Here is a 21,624-nt window from a genome sequence, read left to right on the forward strand (position 1 = left end):
GTAAGGTTCTGCAAAATTGATGTCACAAGCTTATGTGATTGATTAGTTATGTAAAGTCATACTTTAAAAATGATGCTATTGCATTTCTTGTCATTTATTCATTGAGGCAGTCATTTTTCTGTTTTTGCTAAAAGAATTCAGGAAATTAATGTAATTCATGTTTTCCTGAAAATGGTTAATATACATATGTTAGTTGACTTTAAGTGCAGAGCTTAAGCAGTTTTGCCTTTCTTTTTTCATAATGCTTGGAGAAGCTTTAGATGCTTGTTTTGCCTTTATTTGTTTAAAGCAATATATTTGATTAGCAGCAAGTGTGTGGAGGTCAAAATATGTTCAAGACAATAAAAATGTCAGTGAAGGACATCTGAAATTTTGTTGCAGTGGTTTTCTGATGCATGTGTTTAAGGTCTAAGGGTGGTGACACAGCTAAGACCCGAGAGTCTCTTTCAAGGATAGTAAACAGATTCTAGAAGATATTTTACACATTTCTCTGTTGTCTCTAAATCTTATTTTATCTTTATTATGATTAAAAAGGTTTGTTTTGTCCTTGCCCTTTTCAGACACTGAATTTGAGCAGAAACCATAAGGATACTAAAGGACCTGTGACTCTCAGGAAATGGTGAGATTTCAGGTCATAATCTTTTTTTTTGTCCCTTTACAATATTGTTTTTTTTTTTTTTTTTTTTTTTTTTTTTTTTTAAACCGCATCAAATGAGAGTGACAGGTGAAACAGTTCAAGACAATGCCAGGAAAAGCTTGCTGAAGATTGAATCAAACCTTGGCTGGACATAGGGACATTTGTTTTGCACTTATTTTCTTGTTACTTTAATTTCTTGTTTCATTATTTTTGTCAGTTATTATTATTTATGGTGTATGCCCTTTTTGTTTTCTTTCTGAATGCAGAAGGGATCTAGCCAGTCCACAATGAAATCTTCGTTGCCCGCCTGTGAGTCTTCTGGCAGAAATGATGGCGCCTGTATTCTTTGGTTTCCCTAATCATCACACCCTGTTTATACGAGGCTCTTCAATTAAGTCTGCACCCAAAGATTCAATATGAGGTAAGCAGTGGTATTATTCAAGTTTTGCAAAAGAAAGATGGACAGGAGACACTAATCATAATCAGCCGAGCTCAGGTTCATGTCCAGGTGAGCAGTTTCATACGATGAAGGAAACTGACGCTATAAAATGTAGATTGAATGATAGGTCTCATCACCATGCAGTCAGTCATTAACTTCAAGTTCTATGATAAATCAATAAGAAACTTAAATACAATGTTTTCCAACGAATTATGATTGTGATTAGGGCTACGTTGTCAATGTACATAAGTAGATTTAAAGGATTAGTTCACTTAAAAAAAAACTTCTGCTGATAATTTACTCACCCCCATGTCATCCAAGATGTCCATGTCTTTCTTTCTTCAGTCGAAAAGAAATTAAGGTTTTTGATGAAAACATTCCAGGATTTTTCCCTATATTACGGTCTCCAATGGGATCCAAACGGTTCAAGGTCCAATTGACAGTTTTAGTGCAGCCTCAAAGGGCTTTAAACGATACCAGACGATGAATAAGGGTCTTATCTAATGAAACGATCGCTCATTTCAAAAATAAATGAACAGTTATCTTGGAGTTAATATACCTAGAAACCCTAAGGAGATATATAAGCTTAATTATTTAACTATGATAGAAAACTTGAAAAGCTGGTGGACCCTACCTCTATCAATGATGGGGCATGTGAATGCTATTAAAATGGTGATCTTTTTAAGAACATACCAATATATTTGCCTAAAAAGTTCTCCAAAATATTAGACTCTATTGTACTGCCATTTGTCTGGGGCTTTAAAACACATAGAATATATAAATTACATGTCTGCAAGCTAAGGTCACTGGGGGGTTTAGGTCTACCAAACTTTCAGCACTACTACTGGGCTGCCAATGGTAGAGCCTTAACTTACTGGTATGACCCACACACCCCAATAGTTTTGCAGATGATCTTCCTTCATGACTTGTGATTGAACGGGGTTCTTCAAACTAGACTCTCTCCTCCAGAGACATCTAAAGCTGCAGTAAAGTTAATCACAAAATTTGTAGATTTTTATACAATTCAGTTATCTATTCAGATATCTCTACTAATCTGAAAAACGATTGGGAAAATGAATTGGGTATTGTCTTAAAATGTCTTAAGAATATATACATCTGCTCTATTAATGCCAGACACCAGCTGATTCAATACAAAGTGCTGAATAGATTACACTATTCAAGAGTCAAACTGATCACTTTTTATTCTTCTGTTTCCCCACTCTGCAATAAGTGCGAATTTGCGGAGGGCTCTCTTGGTCATCTTTTCTGGACTTGCCCAAAACTCTGTGAATTTGGTCAGAAGTCCTTCAATTTCTCTCTGATGCTTATGCGTGTGAGCTTCCTTTAGATCCTGCGACTGCTGTTCTTGGCACGTTAACTTCCTTGCAGTGTCTTAGCCATGCTTTTCCGAGTGCCTATACATTAATGGTATGATGTTGCAAAAAAATCTATTCTTTGTGTGTGGAAGAAAAAGTCGAAGCCGCTATTCAAAACTTGGTTGTCAGAACTCTCCTCCACCATACATGTGGAAAGACTTAGATATAGCAAAAAAAATATATACGGAAATATAGAAATATAGATTAGTTTTATGCTTCTTGGAGGCCTCTTTTCAATCACCCATTAAAAACTTCGGTAACACTTTAGAATAAGGTTCCATTAGTTAATGTTAGTTAACTACTTTCGTTAACATGAACTAAGCAAGAACAATCCTTCTACAGCATTTATAAGTCTTAGTTCATGTTAATTTCAACATTTACTAATGCATTATTTAAATCAAAAGTTGTGCTTGTTAACATTAGTTAATGCACTGTGAATTACCATGAACTAACAATGAATAACTGTATTTTCATTAACTAACATTAACAAAGATGAATAAATACAGTAATAAATGTATTATTCATTGTTTGTTCATGTTAATTAATACATTAACTAACATTAACTAATGGAACCCTGGCAATACTATTTGAAATGTAATTTTATTTTCTTATAATTGCTATCTTCTTCAACTTCTGTGTCATTCTTAATATGCTCAGGGTTTTTTTTATCTTTTCTTTAAATTTCATTTTAACATTTGACTTACTTTACCTCAATTATTTGTCAAAACTAGCGACAATGTTGATACTGTTGCAGATCTATACGCTCTCTGTTATTTTGGTCATTTTCATTAAGTAATACCCTTGTGGGGTAAAAAGGCCTAGGTTTTTATCTAATATTATTATTATTATCATATATTTGTTATTATTACAATATTATTTCACCTTGTCTATTATGCCATGTTATGCAAAAACTTGCCTTGAACCCCTTTGCCTTTATTTTGTGATGTGGTTAACTGAATTTAATTGAAGGAGTTGTTTTTTGTTTGTTTTTTCCTTGCTTGTGTAGTTGTATTTTGTCCTGTCTTCTGATTGTACTATTTATGTGTCTGAAAATGTAAAAATACCACAATAAATATAATATGCAAAAAAAAAAAAGTATAATAATATTTTTTTAGCTCTCTTCAACATTAATAATAATAATAATAATAATAAATGTGCTTTTTTAATAATAAACTGTTTAACTGAACTCACAAGTGAATCTCAAGTTATTTTGTGGGATTATTTAATATATTATTTAAAAAAAATATATATATATATATACACATTTATTTTGTCCTAACACTGGTTTATTATGCAGCCCTTTTGTCTTCTCAGGTGTAAATAAACACTAATATTCATGGTCAATCATGCCTACTCGCATGTGCACTTTCGATCCAAAAAGTGTCTTAGAAAACTTAAATCAATCAATTTTTTTTCTGTGAGCGAGTAAACAAGATTCACATCATTTTGAAGCAAAGATTTTAGGCTACAAGTATTGTGAACAAATGTTCTGTATGTGTTTTATTATTTCAGGGACTTCAAAATTGTAGTTTTTCACTAACTACACATAAATTTTGTTTTCTATTTGCTATTTACATATCATTGTAGCCCCGTTTGTACTGAATATAGTGTTTTCAGACTTTAACCATGCGTTTATAAGCAACTCAAAAATCACAGCATGTCAGAACTTCGGATGAACTTTTTGGATGAAAGATTTAAATCAAATAATAATAATATGATGAATAAATGATAAATTACATGACAACTACATATGACTAATAGTAAATTATTATTATGACAAATTTGATATCTGAAAGAATTGGCCAAACCCGAATGAAATTAAGACATAGTGACACGTGATGCATAAAACAAGCTATTGTTGTTGAATGAAACCATTATAATATATGACTGCTGTGTGATTCTAAAATTGCATTCCGGTCATCATCTGTTAAGTGCCACAGGAATATAATCCCACCAGTCCTGCATTCAGACTTTTGTCCACAGAGCTCTTGTTTTGGGTGCTGGAAGAGGCTTTTTTACTGCTTGATAAATATAAGATGCAGACACAAAGTCTTATGTGCTTGTTGTCTCCTTATCAGGACTCAAAATAAACATTAAAGGGATTCTTCACACAAAAATAAAAATAATTAGCCATCCTAGCTATATATGACCGTCTTCATTCAGACAAACACAATCAGTTATATTAAAAAATAACTTAACTGTGTAACTTCTCTTGGTTCTTCCGTCATGTAATCTTTTCTAGTCTAACATTTATGTTCATTTGATGTGCTCTTGTAATGTCATGTTTGGTGTGACTTTAACTTTTTAGTTATTTTGTCTAAACTACCAGTGGCACGTTATGTGTTATCTCTGAGTGACATTTTATTTTCTGCCATTATGTACTTTGTAAGTAGTACTTATTAAATATGTATTCAATCTAAATGTGAAATCAAAACTTCAAATCTCTTCCATTGCCATGCATTTTTATTAAAGGTTAGTCTGTTAAATTGTGCTCCAAGATTACTTTTTGAACAAAGAAAAAGAGACAGCTTCCATTGATAGTAATTGTTAATCAAATCCACCCAACACTCTAAAATAATTAAGTATTGTATATACTGTTTTGACTTCCTCTATAAATGGGGTATTCAAACTCGATCCTGGAGGGCCACTGTCCTGCAGAGTTTAGCTCCAGCCCCAATTAAATACACCTGAACCAACTAATCAAGGTCTTACTATGCATACAAGAAACTTCCAGACAGATGGTTTTGGAGCTGGATGACACTGAACTCTGCAGGACAGCAGCCTCCAGGACCGAGTTTGGACATCCCTAGTCTATAACAATAAATCAATGCATGTATATAGGGAGTGATTAGAGAGATATTTGTTCTTCCTATTCATTACTTAATTTGAATTTTAAATTCATGATCTTTCATTCATCAGGTTTACTGAGACCCATGGTGATTGCTGCAGAGTGGTAGAAGTCCAAAGATCTGTGCCTTCTATGTCTATTTCCAGGGTTGCATGACTAAAGATGACAGACAAGAAAATTATTTTATCATTAAATACATGCTTTCTACAATGCAAAGTTTGTTTGAATGTTTTCTTTTAGAAAGAGTCTCCATAAAATAAACTACTGCCAAAGCAATCCAGTTGAACTTTACTGTCCTAACTTACCAGTGCACATCTGCCATTCTGTACAAGGCAAAGATGAACCTGACAGTGCAGGAAGATGCGGTCAGAAATTCCTGAGAAAGTGAACATTCTGAAGGAGAAATAGCTTGTTGTGCCATTGCCATTCTGAAGAACCTCCACTGTGCCATCATCAGGATTCTGGCATCTAGGAAGGGAGGAGAGTTTTAGAAAGGAAGGCGATGACAGGAAAACTAGACCATGGTAAGATTTTATTGTCTTAATGTTTGGTCATCAGGGCCATTTCTAGGTATGAACTTAGTGTAAAGTATTTTTTAGTAACACTTTAGAATAATTTGTTCTGCATTACTTCCTGCATAGTAACCCATTAATGAGAGACTGTACGTAGTACTACGTTAACAGTTCCTACTGTTAACTCTTTGGAAAAAGAATCAACTAATCATTAAATAATAGTGAATTTAGGACTGAGATGGTTCCTATTATGTCATCAAAAATAGTTCTTCATGAGGCTAATCTACTTTAGTAATTATCTAACATTGACCAGTTATGAGGCATTACACAGAATTACCAATTAATTTCTGATAACAACAATATTGTGTCTTAAATTGGACAATGTTAAGAAGGGCTGACACGATAAATCGATGCAGAATGCAAAAATAGGTTTTCAGAATGCATCGCTTTTCCTCTGGAATTGATTCGGCACTTAGATTTTGACATGAGCTTAGTAAACAAGCAGAGTATGGCTGTTTCTAATGCATGCAGTGTTCACAACTAATCTCAGAATCAATCCTGAAACATTTCTCGATTCACGATGCATTGATATATTTGCCCAGCCACCCTGAGTCCCAAATTTGCGTATCCTTTTTTTTCAGCATTTTTAACATCCTAAACATTTGTCATGCACAGAAACGTTGCACACAGAGTCTGAAGCATATTAATCTGTTGCGAAAAAATTCGTAAAACAATACAAAATGGAGTCTTCATGCAGTGAGGATGATTTTGTTCTCCTCTCTTCTTTAAAGGAGAAAAAGAAACAGGAAATAGTGGATCCATCATCCAATCCAAGGAGAGTTTTGTCAGTTTGATGCTTTGCTAACTACACTGGAGCCACCCAATTTCCATGAACTTTGTGTGCAAGGACCTATATATATTTTGGCGTTCGTTTGTATGGTGGCTCTGAATTGTCAAAACATCTCTCATAATGCTTACTACGGATGCAAATAATTGCAGAAAATCGAACCCGATCTGAATTTTTTTATGACAGATGAAAGTTTCAGAGGCAGTGTGTAAGTGTGACTGACACAACATAAGATTGTATTTATTTTTTACCGTGCAAAAATTTCATAGTGTCCAAGGGCTTTTAATGTAGTACTACTTGTTTGTACTGCATTACTTCCTGCATAGCTCCTTCTAATAATGGTCCATTATTCTAAAGTGTTAGCCAGTTTTGTAGTATTCACATTCTGAGAATACAACAAATTTTGTAATTTAACCATTTAAACATTGTCACTCACTCTCTAATAATTAGATTCCAGCGAATATGATAGTCCGAATCATTAACAGGTGTGGCCCAGCAGTTGTCCAGAACAGTTGCAATTTGATTTCTATCCACTCCTTCCACATCCACAGCCACATACATCTGCTGGTTCACCTCAACTTGTACCCGTCCATCATATGGGCTAGTAAATTGTGCATCATGGTAGGGAATCATCCGGATCTGGTATGTGCCCTGGCCAGCAGGAAGTTCCTCACTTTTCAAACTGTGGGCAGAAAAAATAAACTATCAGCAAACATGAATAAACTTGAATGTACTGGTTATGAGACTCAAACCACTAGCCATTCAATTCTCAGCCTGAATCTTACTAAGGTTGCAAACTTGCTTTGTAACCACTGTAATCTTTTCCAAGACTCATAACCATTTTTGCTTTAAATAGAAATTCTCTGGAAAGTCCTAAATGAGTAATTTGATTTAGTTTTTATAGATAAGTAGTATCCCTCATGTATTAGGAAGTGAATGCAGTCCATACAAATTTGCAAAATATGAACTAATCAATGAAAAACCAAGGAAACAGATTAAAAACACACAAAAATGCCAAACCCACTCAAACTAAAACAGAAAAAAATAAACTGTCCCTTAGTTCCTTACAACATCAAAAACAACAGTCGAACATAAGGAAATATGAAGGGGCTTAGACAGAGGATGTGGTACAGGCAGAACAGACCCTACTGATGGATGGAGGTGCCAAGGCAGAGACAAAGGTTGGAGTAACCAAGGACACATGGCAGGCATAACCAGAGCAGAGATGGAGGTGGGAGGAGCCAGGGAGTAACCCCCAGAAGGAGAATCAGGATGAAGTCCCACAGTGGAGTTGAAAGAGGGAAGAATTATGGTGGAGCCTTGCTAGGTAGAACCAGGTGGTCGACTGAGGCAGTGCTGGTGGCGGTAGAGACCAGACAGAACCCATGAGATAGATACCGGCTGATACTGAAACTCAGGAGGGAAGAGGAAGTCTGCTTAAGTCATAGTGATGACAGTCCCAGATGGAGCCAAGGGAATGAATAACCATGGTTGAGACGACTGGTTAATGGTCTAAGGTTGAGTTACAGGCTTGGAAGTTATAGGTGGAGAGAGATGATTGAAACTCTCAGGCAGATCCAGGATACTAGGTGCAGACAGCTCAAGAGGAGCTAAAGGGCTGGAAGGAACCAGAGAAGACAGTGCCAAACAACTCGGAAACAACAATCAGGTTTACCCAATGGCCTTCTTGGCTGAAGCAGGGCAGGCAGGGAGTTCCAAAATGACCTCCTTGACCAATAAGGGACACGTCAGCCTTGGAAGAAGATGCTGGGTTGTACTCCATTTACATTCTACTTTTATGTCGACTTTGGAGCTCCAAGACAAATTACAATCTCGGCTGACAGACTTGGGAGTCGCATTCATGCAAAAACAACATACACATCCATGGGATCCCAGAGGGAGCCAAGGTAGACAATGTACAGGAGTTCTTAGAGACGTTTATTAAAGTGGAGCTGTCCCTCCCCGATGTCACACTCGCTATACAATGCTGTCACCGATCCCTTGGATCCAAACCACTGCAAGGTGCTAACTAGGGCTGTGTATTGCCAAGATTCTGGCAATATGATTTCTATCAGGATACAAGGATTGCAATACAATATATTGCCTGAGGAATTACCATGTAAGTACACTGGTATTACAAACCTACCCATCTCAACCCCTGGATCCCATTTCCACCCCTAAACCTACCCTTCTCCACCCCCGGGATCCCATTTCCACCCCTAAACCTACCCTTCTCCACCCCCGGGATCCCATTTCCACCCCTGAAACCTACCCATCTCAACCCCTGGATCCCATTTCCACCCCTAAACCTACCCTTCTCCACCCCCGGGATCCCATTTCCACCCCTAAACCTACCCTTCTCCACCCCCGGGATTCCATTTTCACCCCTAAACCTACCCTTCTCCACCCCCGGGATTCCATTTTCACCCCTAAACCTACCCATCTCCAACCCCTAGATCCCATTTCCACCCCTAGACCTACCCATCTCCACCCCCTGGATCCCATTTACACCCCTAAACCTACTCATCTCCACCCCCCAGATCAAATGGTTGCAATTACTCTTATACATATCATTGTTTCAAAAAGTAATTATATAATTCCTGTTGCACGAGTACTTAGTGAAGTGAAAAGTGTTGTTACCAATGTCCTGTTACACTTGTACTTAAACAAACCATCCTGAGGGTTGTTAAATGTGTGAAGTTAATTAAATATATCAGCTGTAGATACTATGTACCAATGTGTATTTACACTGTGGTTACATAATATGTACACAGGTATTAGGGAGGTAGCACTTTATTTTACAGTCCTGTTCCTCATGTAGATACTATGTACTTATTATAGTAATTACAATAACTATGTAATAACTAGGTACTAACCCTAAACCTAACCCTACCCCATGTAGTTACCTTGTATTACCAGAACTTTCTTAGATAAATACACTGTAAGTACACTATAAGTACATGTAAGTACACTTACTGTAAAATAAAGTGCAACCATTAGGGACAGTTAATATAAAGTGGGATCCTAATTTCAAATAATGTAAATTTCCAGTTTTCCTCACAAATTACTGACAAAGAAGGGTGATATGTAATGTTCAAAAGCTTTATCGACCACAAAAAAGTTACATTAATGAATGTCTATAGACCACCAGGACATGATAAACAGCTGATCAAGAAAGTTTTTAATATGATCTCTACGGAAACATCAGGTGTATTGATTTGTAGGGGAGACTGGAACATCCAGCTACAGCCATCCCTGGACTCCTAAAATAGAACCTTAATTATAGAAAAATATAAGACCTGAAGCGCGCTATGTAAAAAAAAAAACGTTAACACTTTCTATGAAGCTCGTATGTATAATACATTATATATAAGGGTGACATCAGAGGGTCAGTAAGAATTAGTTGAAGCATCGAAAATAAATTTTAGTCCAAAAATAACAAAAATTACAACTTTATTCAGCATCATCTTCTCTTCCAGGTCTATTGTGAGTGCGTTCACGATGGTGCTTATGTATGACACTGCTGATGTGTTTTCTGGTGCACCAAATAACAAAGATAACGTGCTCACAACAGACCCGGAAAAGAAGACAATGCTGAATAAAGTCGTAATTTTTTTTTTATTTTGGGACAAAAATGTATTTTCGATGCTTCAACAAATTCTAACTGACCCTCTGATGTCACATGGACTACTTTGAAGATGTTTTTATTACCTTTCTGGACATGGACAGTATACTGTACATCAGGGCCGGCCGTGACCAATTTGCTGCCCTAGGCAAGATTTTACCTGGCGCCCCATACATCACAGCCCATTTCTTCACCCTGTCATTGTGTTCATGATTTAGCATATATACTCATAATAAATCATCATATTAGAATGATTTCTAAAGGATCATGTGATAGACTGGATGTCACATGTGAAACTGAAGAATGGAGTAATGATGCTGAAAATTCAGCTTTGCATCACAGAAATAAATGACAATTTAAAGTATAATAAATTGAAAACAAATTATTTTAAATTGTAATAATATATCACAATATTACATTTTTTCTGTATTTTTGATCAAATAAATGCAGGCTTGATGAGCAGAAGAAACTTCTTTCAAAAACATTAAAAATAGTAATGTTTCCAAACTTTTGGCCTGTACTGTATCCCCCCAAAACTGCACAACTGTAGAGTAAAACATTAATTAAAAAATGCGTCTTAAAACTGACATGATTGTACAAAATCACAGTCTGGGGACTCAGAACTCAGAACAACTGCTAACATTAAGTTTAAGGTAAAAATAACTGCCATGAAATTATAGTATCTTACTCCTATGCAATAAATTGTTCTTTCACTACATCTCTTTACCTCGGTCTTTATCCTCTTCTCTTCTTTTTGGCACTGTATCTATTGCAGACTATGCTCATTTATAATGTGTCATTATAGCTGCCAGGCCCGTTTCTACGAGCTGTGTGTTAACAAAAGCAGTACTGTCTACATTGGATGTGGCGTCGGGCACGCTACACAACAAATTACCAACAACTGATCGTGCACGCGCTCTGTTTGTGACTCACTTCAAACACTCGATGGGCGGGGGAAGATTGAAGAGCCGGACTTTTTTTTTTTTTTGCTTTATTTGGTAGTATTTCGAATTAATCGTTTTTAAGTAGTAGCCTAATATTTAAAAAAAATATGTAAAAAAAAATAATAATAATTTCACTCGTTCACTCATTCTGTCGCCCCTATGGATGAGTGGCGCCCTTAGCATTTCCCTATAGCGCCTATGCCGCGGGCCGGCCCTGCTGTACATACATTTTCAATGGAGGGACAGAAAGCTCTTGGACTAAACTTTGTTTCAAAGATAAACAAAGATGGTCTTTAGGGGTTTGGAACGACATGTGGGTGAGTCATTAATGACATTTATCATTTTTGGGTGAACTAACCCTTTTACACTAGCCTTCTGAATGAGAATTTAAAGATTATATGACTTTATGACAGTCGAGCAGTGTCTTCTAGCACATTATGGGATGCTGCAAAAGCTGTTATTAGAGGTAAACGCATGATGTGGTCGGCCCATAAGAAAAAGGAAAAAGAGAGACAGATTAAAGACTAAAGAATTGAAAAATTTTAATCACTAGAAAGTAAACATATGGAGTACAATGACACCAGTATTCTAAATGACATAATGTAGACTTAAACAACCTATATGAAAATCAAGCAGAGAAGAGAGCTAAACTTATTAAACAACATTTCTATAAAAATGGCCCTTAGTCCATAAAAACTACTTGCATTGAGAATACTGAAACAGGCTGAGAGGTTTATACATAAAGTGAGGGACCCCAGGACCAATGAGATGTATCATAATTTGGAAGACATACAAAATGCCTTTGAAACGTACTAAACAAAATGATATGCTCAGCCTCGAACAACTGAGTCAACTGTCTTATCATCCTTTCTAATATCTTTGGACTTACCATCTATAGGGACAGAGCAAAACAAAATAATAACTCAGGAGATAACAGATGATGAGATAAACAAGGCAATATCAAACAGATGGTTACCCATCAAAATGGCACAAGACCATCACGGAAACAATAACACTAATGCTAAGGGATTGTTTTAACTGTTCTGGGAGGTGGCAAGACCCTGTTGTCCTGGAGACAAGCAGTAATCTCAGTTATTTCTAAAATGGGTAAAAACAACTCAGACTGCAGCTCCTATAGACCAATACAGACCCCGCATATTGAAAGCGGCTCCCTGAGACCCGCAAATGAGTTAAAATCTCCCGGAATCTAGACCGAGCAAGCAAAAGCGCATGCGAAACAGATACTGTGTTTCAAACCGTGTAGCGCGCGCACGGCAGAGAGGGAGAGGGAGCGAGAGACCTTGAGTGTGTGCTAATGTGCGTGTCTGCGAAGCGCATGTCAGACAGAGAGCATCCTGATTGGCCTGTTTCTGCAAATCAACCAATCAATTGTCAGTGTGGGCGGGCTTTTATTTCTTCCCCCGAACAAAATTAATCAGTTATGTCTATCTAGAAATGGGAGCACCATGGCAGAGGGTGAGTGCCACAAAAAAAAAAAAAAAAAAAAGTATAAGACAATATGTACAACAGAATAGACGCTGTAAAGATGAATATACTACCCAGGCTGCTTTTTCAATCCTTGCCTGTTGAAGTGCCTTCCAGGCAATTAATTCAGTGATTGGAATAGAACTCTCTCATCTTTTATTTTGGGAAAACAAAACCAAAGGATTAGATTTCAAATATTACAACTCCCCAAGGACAAAGGTGGTATGTTATGGACCATGCTTGGAGGATTATTATAGAGCAGCACAGTTACGTTCTCTGGTCTGTTGGTTTGACCCTGTGTGTGATGCAAAATGGAATGACCTAGAGCACAGTCAAATAAACATACCTCTCCAATCTATACTGGGTGAAAAAATTCTCCTGAAAAAGCATCTGAAAAAATTAAGTAATTGGATGGCAGTCCCTCTTAACACGCACAAACTACTGAAATAAGGAATGTACGAATATTACGTTGGGTGAAGTATGATACAGAATTTGCACCAGCTGGACGGGACGGTAGATTCAAACACTGGACTAATTCAGTTATGACTTCGTACTGTATAATATAACACTGATGGTTTGGATACTTCCAAAAAACTCATGGATACTTACATTTTAGGGAAGAAAGATTTTTTCAGATACTTCGACTGAATGTCTACAGTTAGACAGGATACTTTCAAAAGTGTGTGTAAAAAAAGAGGTGAGAGAAAGAAGCTAACATAAAGATGAGCCAAGATGACTGGTCGAATATATGCAGGATACAATCTACGACTTATATCTCAGGTTTGTGGAGGGAATTCACCTGGAAAAACACTAAGATTCTTTATAACCCCTAATAAAAGACACAGAGTAACAATCTTGAACATTGTCAGTGTTGGAAAATGTGTGGTAATATGTCTGCTGGTCACTTCCATATCTTTTGAGAATGTACTATTATTTATTTGTATTGGATAGAGTTGGTGAAGGCAATTAGGTCAATATTCGGCTCAGAGCTCGAGTTTAATTTCAGTGTTATATATTTAGGAAATCTACCAACAGGGCTGAGAAAGACAGATAGATATCTGTTACAAATACTTTTAGCAGGCAGCAAGAAAGCAATAACTAGGAAATGGCTAATTAAAGATTACCAGACAATTGCTGAATGGATAGAAATAGTTAACGAAATTTATGTTATGGAACATCTGACTTTCTCTCTGAGACATGCCCGAAAGAAATGTGAAGCATCTTATCTGAATACAAACTGAGATGTATATGCCTTTATTTATTTATACATTCATTTATTTTTGCCCCCATTCTTTTCTTTTTACATGATGTTGAGCACTTCTGTTAATCTATGATGATTTTGCCTGATGTCCTTTGGTCTGTCTGTCTGGTTTTCTTTTCTTTTCTTTTCTTTTTTTTTTTGTCAAAAAAAAAAAAATCCATATTATGTATGACATGGATTCAAAACTGCCCGGGAAAATCATGGAGAGAATAGCGTGGTGTTGCAGATTCAAAAGCCTGTGTGCGTTCATCAAAGGACAGACCCCTCTGTTAGAAGAGGAGGATCATTACTGCAGCTAGATTAATTTATCAAGTCTGTTTTTCTGTCTCACTCTCAGAGTTGAAGAAATGAATATATTGAATGAATATAAGCTTAATATTCACAGAAGTAGTTAATTTATTGAAAAAACTCAAAGAAACAAAGCAGTCCTGCTACTCTGACTGGTAACAATGTGAAACACATAATAAATCAACAAAATGAGAATCAGGTGTACAACTTAGTCAACACTTCCCAAACAAGCAAAATATACTGAGTAACCTTACCCGCCTTCGACCTGGACACCCATGGGCATAGATAGGGTCTGGATCAGAGGGTATGCACAAGAAAATGTCATGTTCATCCATATCTCTCTTGTAATGATGCTCTGGTCAGCGTTCCTCAGGTTAGACTGAATGGAGTTTTGGTAGATGAAGTGAGTCCTGTTGCTCTATGGGGAGGTGAAGAGATGTCAAGCTTTAGGACAACTTACTAATCATTATGCATATCTTTGGATTGGTATCGCATTAGTAGCTCTAGTGATGAAACAAATGGAAGGATCATTACCGTCAGAGTGGTACCACATATGTGACCTTCATTGTCAAAATAAAACAGAAGTCTGCCATTCTCCAGGCTTCCTTTGCAGTTTGGGTCATTTAGGTGCAGGTTCTCAGGACGAAAACCAGATTCAAAGAGCTGGCAGCGGGATAGAGATATGAAGCCAGTGCTGCTGGCACAAGTTTCCAGAGCATCTGAGCAGATAAGGATTTCAAAGATATACGTACATAAGCAAAATCTCTTGAATGGGAGTGTGATATGGCTCTATATCAGCACAGCTGCTCTATATGCCACACACCATTGGAAGCAATCACAGACATGCTAATATTGAGTCACATCGCATTACTACATGAACGTTGAAAAGTCGCCGACAACCTGGATCTCCAAAAATATTTAAATTTTTTTGAAAAAGGCACTGTTTACACATAAATGGCATAACTGAGGTCTAAACACAATAACAGTAGTATCTGTATCTACTATTGACGCTGTGAAAAATGCTGCCAGTATAGATCCAGCAGAGCAATACATTTTATGAAACGGATTCCATATGATATTAGTAGAACATTGCATGGCTGAGAAAGGCCTTTAGCCAGTCAGAATCATGAACCAGATCTAAATGTTTAAATATATATCCTCACAAACAACTTTACTGACAAAAATAATTTTGCTTTAGAAAAATGTATGAATGCACACCAAATGTGAGAGCACTTACCAAAGTTTTCAGGATTTGGTATTTGTCCTTGCAAGCAACCACAGCCATAGACACCACCTCTCTTCTGGCAAGTCTCATATTCAGTGCAAGTATTACAACCTGAAACAAAAAAAAAGATGATCAATGCACAAAAAAACACATGGCTAAAGTAGTTTCAGGCAGGTCTAGACCACATTATTGTTCTAAATCACTTTGCAAAATGATTGGCATTATTTCAAAGCTCTTTAGAGCCCTACAACAACAAAAGAACCAAAACCCACTATAAAACATATCTGGGGCCTCTTTAAATTAGTTAGTTCAATCAACTCTGAGTAGACTGATCCTGAGTTGACTGACTCATTCCTTGTCCAAAAAGCCGCAAGTCAAGTCAAGTCACCTTTATTTATATAGCGCTTTAAACAAAATACATTGCGTCAAAGCACTGAACAACATTCATTTGGAAAACAGTGTGTCAATAATGCAAAATGATAGTTAAAGGCAGTTCATCATTGAATTCAGTAATGTCATCTCTGTTCAGTTGAAATAGTGTCTGTTTTTATTTGCAATCAAGTCAACGATATCGCTGTAGATGAAGTGACCCCAACTAAGCAAGCCAGAGGTGACAGCGGCAAGGAACCTAAACTCCATCGGTGACAGAATGGAGAAAAAACCTTTGGAGAAACCAGGCTCAGTTGGGGGGCCAGTTCTCCTCTGACCAGACAAAACCAGTAGTTCAATTCCCGGCTGCAGCAAAGTCAGATTGTGCAGAAGAATCATCCGTTTCCTGTGGCCTTGTCCTGGTGCTCCTCTGAGACAAGGTCTTTACAGGGGATCTGTTTCTGGGGCTCTAGTTGTCCTGGTCTCCGCTGTCTTTCAGGGCAGTAGAGGTCCTTTCTAGGTGCTGATCCACCATCCGGATCACCGTCTTTGCACTTGACTACTTATATTATGTATTTCCTGTATTTGGTTCAAGTGTTTGCATGAAGACCACAAGTGTGTGTAGACCTTTTCATTATCTAATGGGACACAATGATAGTGTTGTAAAAATGAAAGTGTTTACAGAGCATTATTTTTATTTTCAATACTTTGCATTTTAAAATCAACTTCTAAATGTCTGTTAGTAGTCCCTATAACAGATTTGCAGTTGCAAATGTTGTACAAAACTATCACCACTACTCATTTGTATCAATAAAACTCTTTGTTTTACAACCAAATTATATGTAATAATTATTTATATTTAACATATATTGGAAAGGTTTTGGTGACCTCTCGCGAGATCTTGGGCAAAAGTCTTTTAGTATTTCCACAACATGATGCATGATGGGATCAATTGAGCCTTGAATACCACTCCGGAGCGGTATTCGAGATAACAAGAAAGTAATTTAATGTGCATTAAGGGCACTGCGCTTTGCCATTTTTAAGACCTGGGATAGTCTTGCGCACTTACTTCTTGTCGCGAGGAGACATAAGTGGCCAAGACTTAAAGTGTGGTTATTTGGACAAGGTGTCTGAGTTAAAGGGATAAATCACCCACAAAATATCTGTCATCATGTACTCACCCTCATGTCGTTTATTTGTATATATATATTTTTTACGATACTAATCATTGCAAAACAGCTTTACAAAAAATTACGTTTCTACAATAATTAGTAGTATCTTATCAGTGGTGACTGTCAGTTTAGATTGCTGGTAATTAAACAGTTGGTGGTTCCCATTGACTTCCACAGTATTATATTATAATATAAATATAATAAGTATCTGCAAAAGTCATGTAATTTTGTCTGTAGACTGCTCTAATCTGGAGCAAGAGATACAGGGGGATGGCTTCTTTGCATCATATATATATATATGTCACTTCACTCGATTGGTCCAGTTTAGGTTTGCAATCTCTAACCCAGCATAAAACCTGCTCTGGAGCAGTGTAGCCATGTAGGTAGGGTAAGTTACCATAGCAATGAAACCAACTCAGAACCAACCCATCTTCTTGAGTAAAAAAACTCAGAGTTTCAGTTTGCACAAATCCTGGGTTATAGGTACCATGAAAGAGGCCTGGCTTTTAGTGATGTTCATTGCCATAGTAACTTACACTGCACAGCTAACCTGCTCCAGGGCAGGTTATGTTCTTAATAAGAGATCTCAAACTGAAATTGGACCAATCAGATGTGAGCAAATTGACACATGTCTGACATGTCACTTCCTACAAATTAAAGGTCAATATAAATATTCAATAAATATTCAACAAAAACAATCTTTTCTCACTAAATACACGACGCAGCGCAACAATCTTTTAGAAACCTATGCCAGCACAGGAGAATACATCAAAATATTTTAAATGCAATTTGTTGTACATCGTGATTTCAAAATAAAACTTTAAACTTTTGCTCTGAGTTTGCATGTGTAGCAGGCATAGCTGCCTAGTTAATGTTGGTAACAACTTGATTACTTACTGCATGGTTATCACCTATTTAGATCCAGGTGCGCTATAAGGTGCGTGAGTGAATAAGGAGGGTTTCTGAGTTGTTGGGAAGCGTGTTGACTGCTGCAGACTTAGACGCCGTCTTTCCGGGCTGTTCCCGCATGGGGATCTTTGAGCCACACACAATTTGGTATGCATCCTGGGCTGTGTTTATCCATTTGTGGTATGACGTTGGAAGGGCTGATTTGCTAATATTCAGGTGGGTAAACTATTGATTTAATGGAGGAATTCCACCTGCTTGACCAGTCTGCATCCAGTGAACTTGACGTCTGGAGATTGTGAGACCCGAGTTTAGTTCGCGTGGCCGTTTGGTCAACTTCGCACTGTTTCAACTGGGAGATTGTGTTTGTGGGGTTGTATGGTACAAATGGATTGTTGTGTGAATGAATTCATAAACTGATGCAAGTTGTGTGAGTGGGTTTGTTGATTGTTGGAAGTGTGTGTGCGTGAGAAATAAGTATTAATGGTTGTGAGTTTGTGTGATCCTATGGAGGGATGTGTGTGTAATGTTTATGGGTAGGTGATTGAATTGGTGGTTTTGTTAATTTGTATTTCTTTGATCAACTTTTTTTTTGTGGGTATTGATTTGTGATATTTGACTATTTCCTTTCTTTCTTTTTGTGTTTTATTGATTTGTGAAAATTTGAAGTTATTTTTATTATTCTTTTTGTTGGATTGGCTAGGAAGGAGTGCCGACCACTCTAGGTCAAAGTTAATTGGTACCCTTGTTCACTGAGTGATTTAATTCTTCTCAATTTTCCGTCACCTGAATGCACGTGTACTTGTGGTGCATTGAGTACATCAGTGTACTAAAATGGTGCACATGTTCTAATCTTGGTCATCTTTCAGTTTATTTTGCTATGAAATGCAAACACAGATTGCCTTTGTACATTTTCTCATCCCTTTTGATGTTCTGCCTTCAGCACTACTGTCATTGGGTAGATCAGCTTTGTGGCAAGGAATAATTGTGATACCAGACTGTTTTTAAAGTATGACGATCACTTAGTTTGGTTTTTTTTTTATTTCACATAAAAAAATAATGTGTTAACAGTAAGGCTGTGAATATTTGGGTATTAAGTTATGCGATTCAAAGGTTTTCAATTCAAGAAAGATTTTTACACATTTAGAACAATTCTAATCGATTTGATTCTATTATAACGGATTATTTAAATGCTTCCCCTAAATTCTTTAAATGTTACTCAGGGGGCAAATTACACAGCAGCCTTTATGATTGTAGAACCATACGTTGGAGAGAGAGAGAGAGGGAAAAAAAACAATTGTGTCCATTGTTAGATGCTAGTTTAATGATGCTATGGCATGACATGGCATATACATGAATGTAAGCCAAGATTTTAAAAGAGCTTTAAAAGTACCATGCATAGGCTAACATTTTGTCATCCAAGGGTGTAGCCAATTCTGGTTCCCAGCCAAATACATTAATTTTAGGTATGTATTTTTCTTTCTTATCTATTACTTTGAATTTGCTATAATAAATCAAATATACTGATGGACAATAATAAATCATTTGTAATATATAATTTTTCCTAATGGCAATTTTATGATTGTTTTATATACTACAAACAATTGTTTACATTTTCTGAATAGAATAAAGTGTAAAATACTGTAAATCATGTCAATTAGCACTGAATCATTCATTAACTTTATTTATTGTGTTTTTGTCTAAATAATTCATTAGTTCATTATTTTTATTCAGCTTAGCTGCAGATATAGCCTGGCACATGTATGAGCGTGAGATCACTTCTCTTTCAGTGTGAAAACTTCATCTCATTTTCATAAAATGCTATAGTACATGCCTGATGTCTGTTTTTTTATTTTTTTTTATTTTTTTGCAACAAATGCAACTTTCATGCATCTGATTATCAGATAAACCTTGCACTCTTATTTTAAGGTTGTTAATGCTGTGGTTATTTTAACCTTCGTACATTCTGTTTAACAACATTGTTAAAACACATATATAATTCAAATGGAACGGTGCGTATGCTTTAGACACTTATTTCTGCTCCGACAATGCAATAGATACACAGCCTTCAACTGCAGGTAATGCTGTTGGTAAGATGCCGAGATTCATTGAAAAACTACAGAAAAGTAAAATTACTTCACTTTAGCATTACTGACCACTAGTCCTAAGGAGAGATCACACAGCTGCTCAAAAAAATGTGTCAGTGAGACGAACGGAGCATGAGCGCAATCCTGTGATAGTCTCGGGTCGTAATAGTGGAGCACTTGAAAGACAGGCTACATGCGAGGCACGAACACGGTTTAAGGTCTCCATTAATTTGTGCTTGTAGTTATTTAATGTGTATTTATTTTCAAAGCACTGATTCACTATAGAAATCGTGATTCAATCAATTCTTAGCATTTTAAATTGATTAGTCCAAAAGTCCAAAATCAGCTATTGACGATTCTAAAATCATTATTCAAAATTGATGCATATGCATAGTCAGGGGTTGAAATCGATGTATCGATAAAATTAGTGAATCGTTACACCCCTAGTTAACAGGCTTACATGTGCAATGTGGGAAACAGCCAATTCAAGTAATTAAAATATTTGAAACAATCACCTGATATGGTATATGTGAGGATTTCCAGTCAGGATTTTGATCATATCATAGTACTGAGACTGCTCTCCTAAGAGTTACAAATGACCTGCTCTTATCATCTGATCGTAGTTGTATCTCTCTGTAACAAAAACTCCATAATTATCGGGAAGGAGGAGGCGGGAACCGGCCGGGGCGGTACTCCCGATACTGCGCTCTATCCCCCCCACCGCTCATGGTCACCTGCGGGAGCCTGGGGGTAGGACAGACGAAGCGAGAGAAAAGGAGATGAAAGGATGAGGAGCGACAGAGACGAGATAGGGGAGCGAGGAGAAAAAAAAACAATTCCGGTTCCCAGATGCACTGCCGCTCGGCCATCCACCAGCTGGGTGATCTCCTCTGCGGTGCCTGGCGGTGGCACTGGATGGCCCTCGGCAGATGGCATGACATTCCTCCACCGCCCGGTGGACGGCGACGGCTCCTCCGGTTTTGGGCAGCCGGCAGGAGTCCCCCGTTCCCTGCTCCTCCCCATCATGGCAGACGGCAGCAGGCTCCGGCTCTCTGGCGAACGGCAGTGACTCCTCCACTCCTTCACGGACGGCAGCCGCCCCTCCACATCACGGGCAGCTGGCAGTGACCTCGCCCATCCCTGGCAACTCACTCCAGCCCACCGCCTCGAGCGTCCATAATAAATCCAGGCTCTGTCCTCTCTTGTCCTTCACTGTCATCACTCCTGTTTTATATCCTTCCATCTCCTCCGTGGGACTCGAGACCGGTGTGTCAAGCAGGTCTCGCTCATTTCTCAAACACTTCACCGGCCTCGCCCCCCCCCACAGCACTCGGCCCCGCCCCACTCGTCACACCCTCTATTAGTTCTATTGGATCTTAGTGCTGCATTTGACACAATTGACCACGCCATTGTTTTGCATAGACTTGATCACTCTGTTGGCATTAATGGAAGTGCATTAGCATGGTTTAAATCGTACTTATATGACCACCATCAATTCGTAGCAGTGAATGAAGAGGTATCATATCGATCACAAGTACCTCAAGGCTCAGTACTAGGGCCGCTACTCTTCATGATTTATATGTTACCCTTGGGAGATATCATC

The 21,624-nt window shown here is 37.5% G+C and overlaps 1 protein-coding gene across 1 annotated transcript in view; it reads right to left on the bottom strand.

The window, feature by feature from the left end:
* Positions 1-4,979: 4,979 nt before the first annotated feature.
* LOC113091509 (mucin-2-like) overlaps positions 4,980-21,624 on the bottom strand; it is a 58,441-nt gene continuing 41,796 nt past the window's right edge. Inside the window, exons 7-12 of the mRNA XM_026257081.1 lie at positions 15,500-15,598; positions 14,797-14,981; positions 14,517-14,680; positions 7,096-7,341; positions 5,606-5,768; positions 4,980-5,456 (exon numbers count right to left, since the gene is read on the bottom strand). Of these exons, the coding sequence (XP_026112866.1) occupies positions 5,361-5,456; positions 5,606-5,768; positions 7,096-7,341; positions 14,517-14,680; positions 14,797-14,981; positions 15,500-15,598 (953 nt within the window). The 3' untranslated portion in view covers positions 4,980-5,360. The remainder of the gene's footprint in view (positions 5,457-5,605; positions 5,769-7,095; positions 7,342-14,516; positions 14,681-14,796; positions 14,982-15,499; positions 15,599-21,624) is intronic.

Source organism: Carassius auratus, unplaced genomic scaffold, assembly GCF_003368295.1.
Source record: "Carassius auratus strain Wakin unplaced genomic scaffold, ASM336829v1 scaf_tig00214205, whole genome shotgun sequence".
NCBI lineage: Eukaryota > Metazoa > Chordata > Actinopteri > Cypriniformes > Cyprinidae > Carassius > Carassius auratus.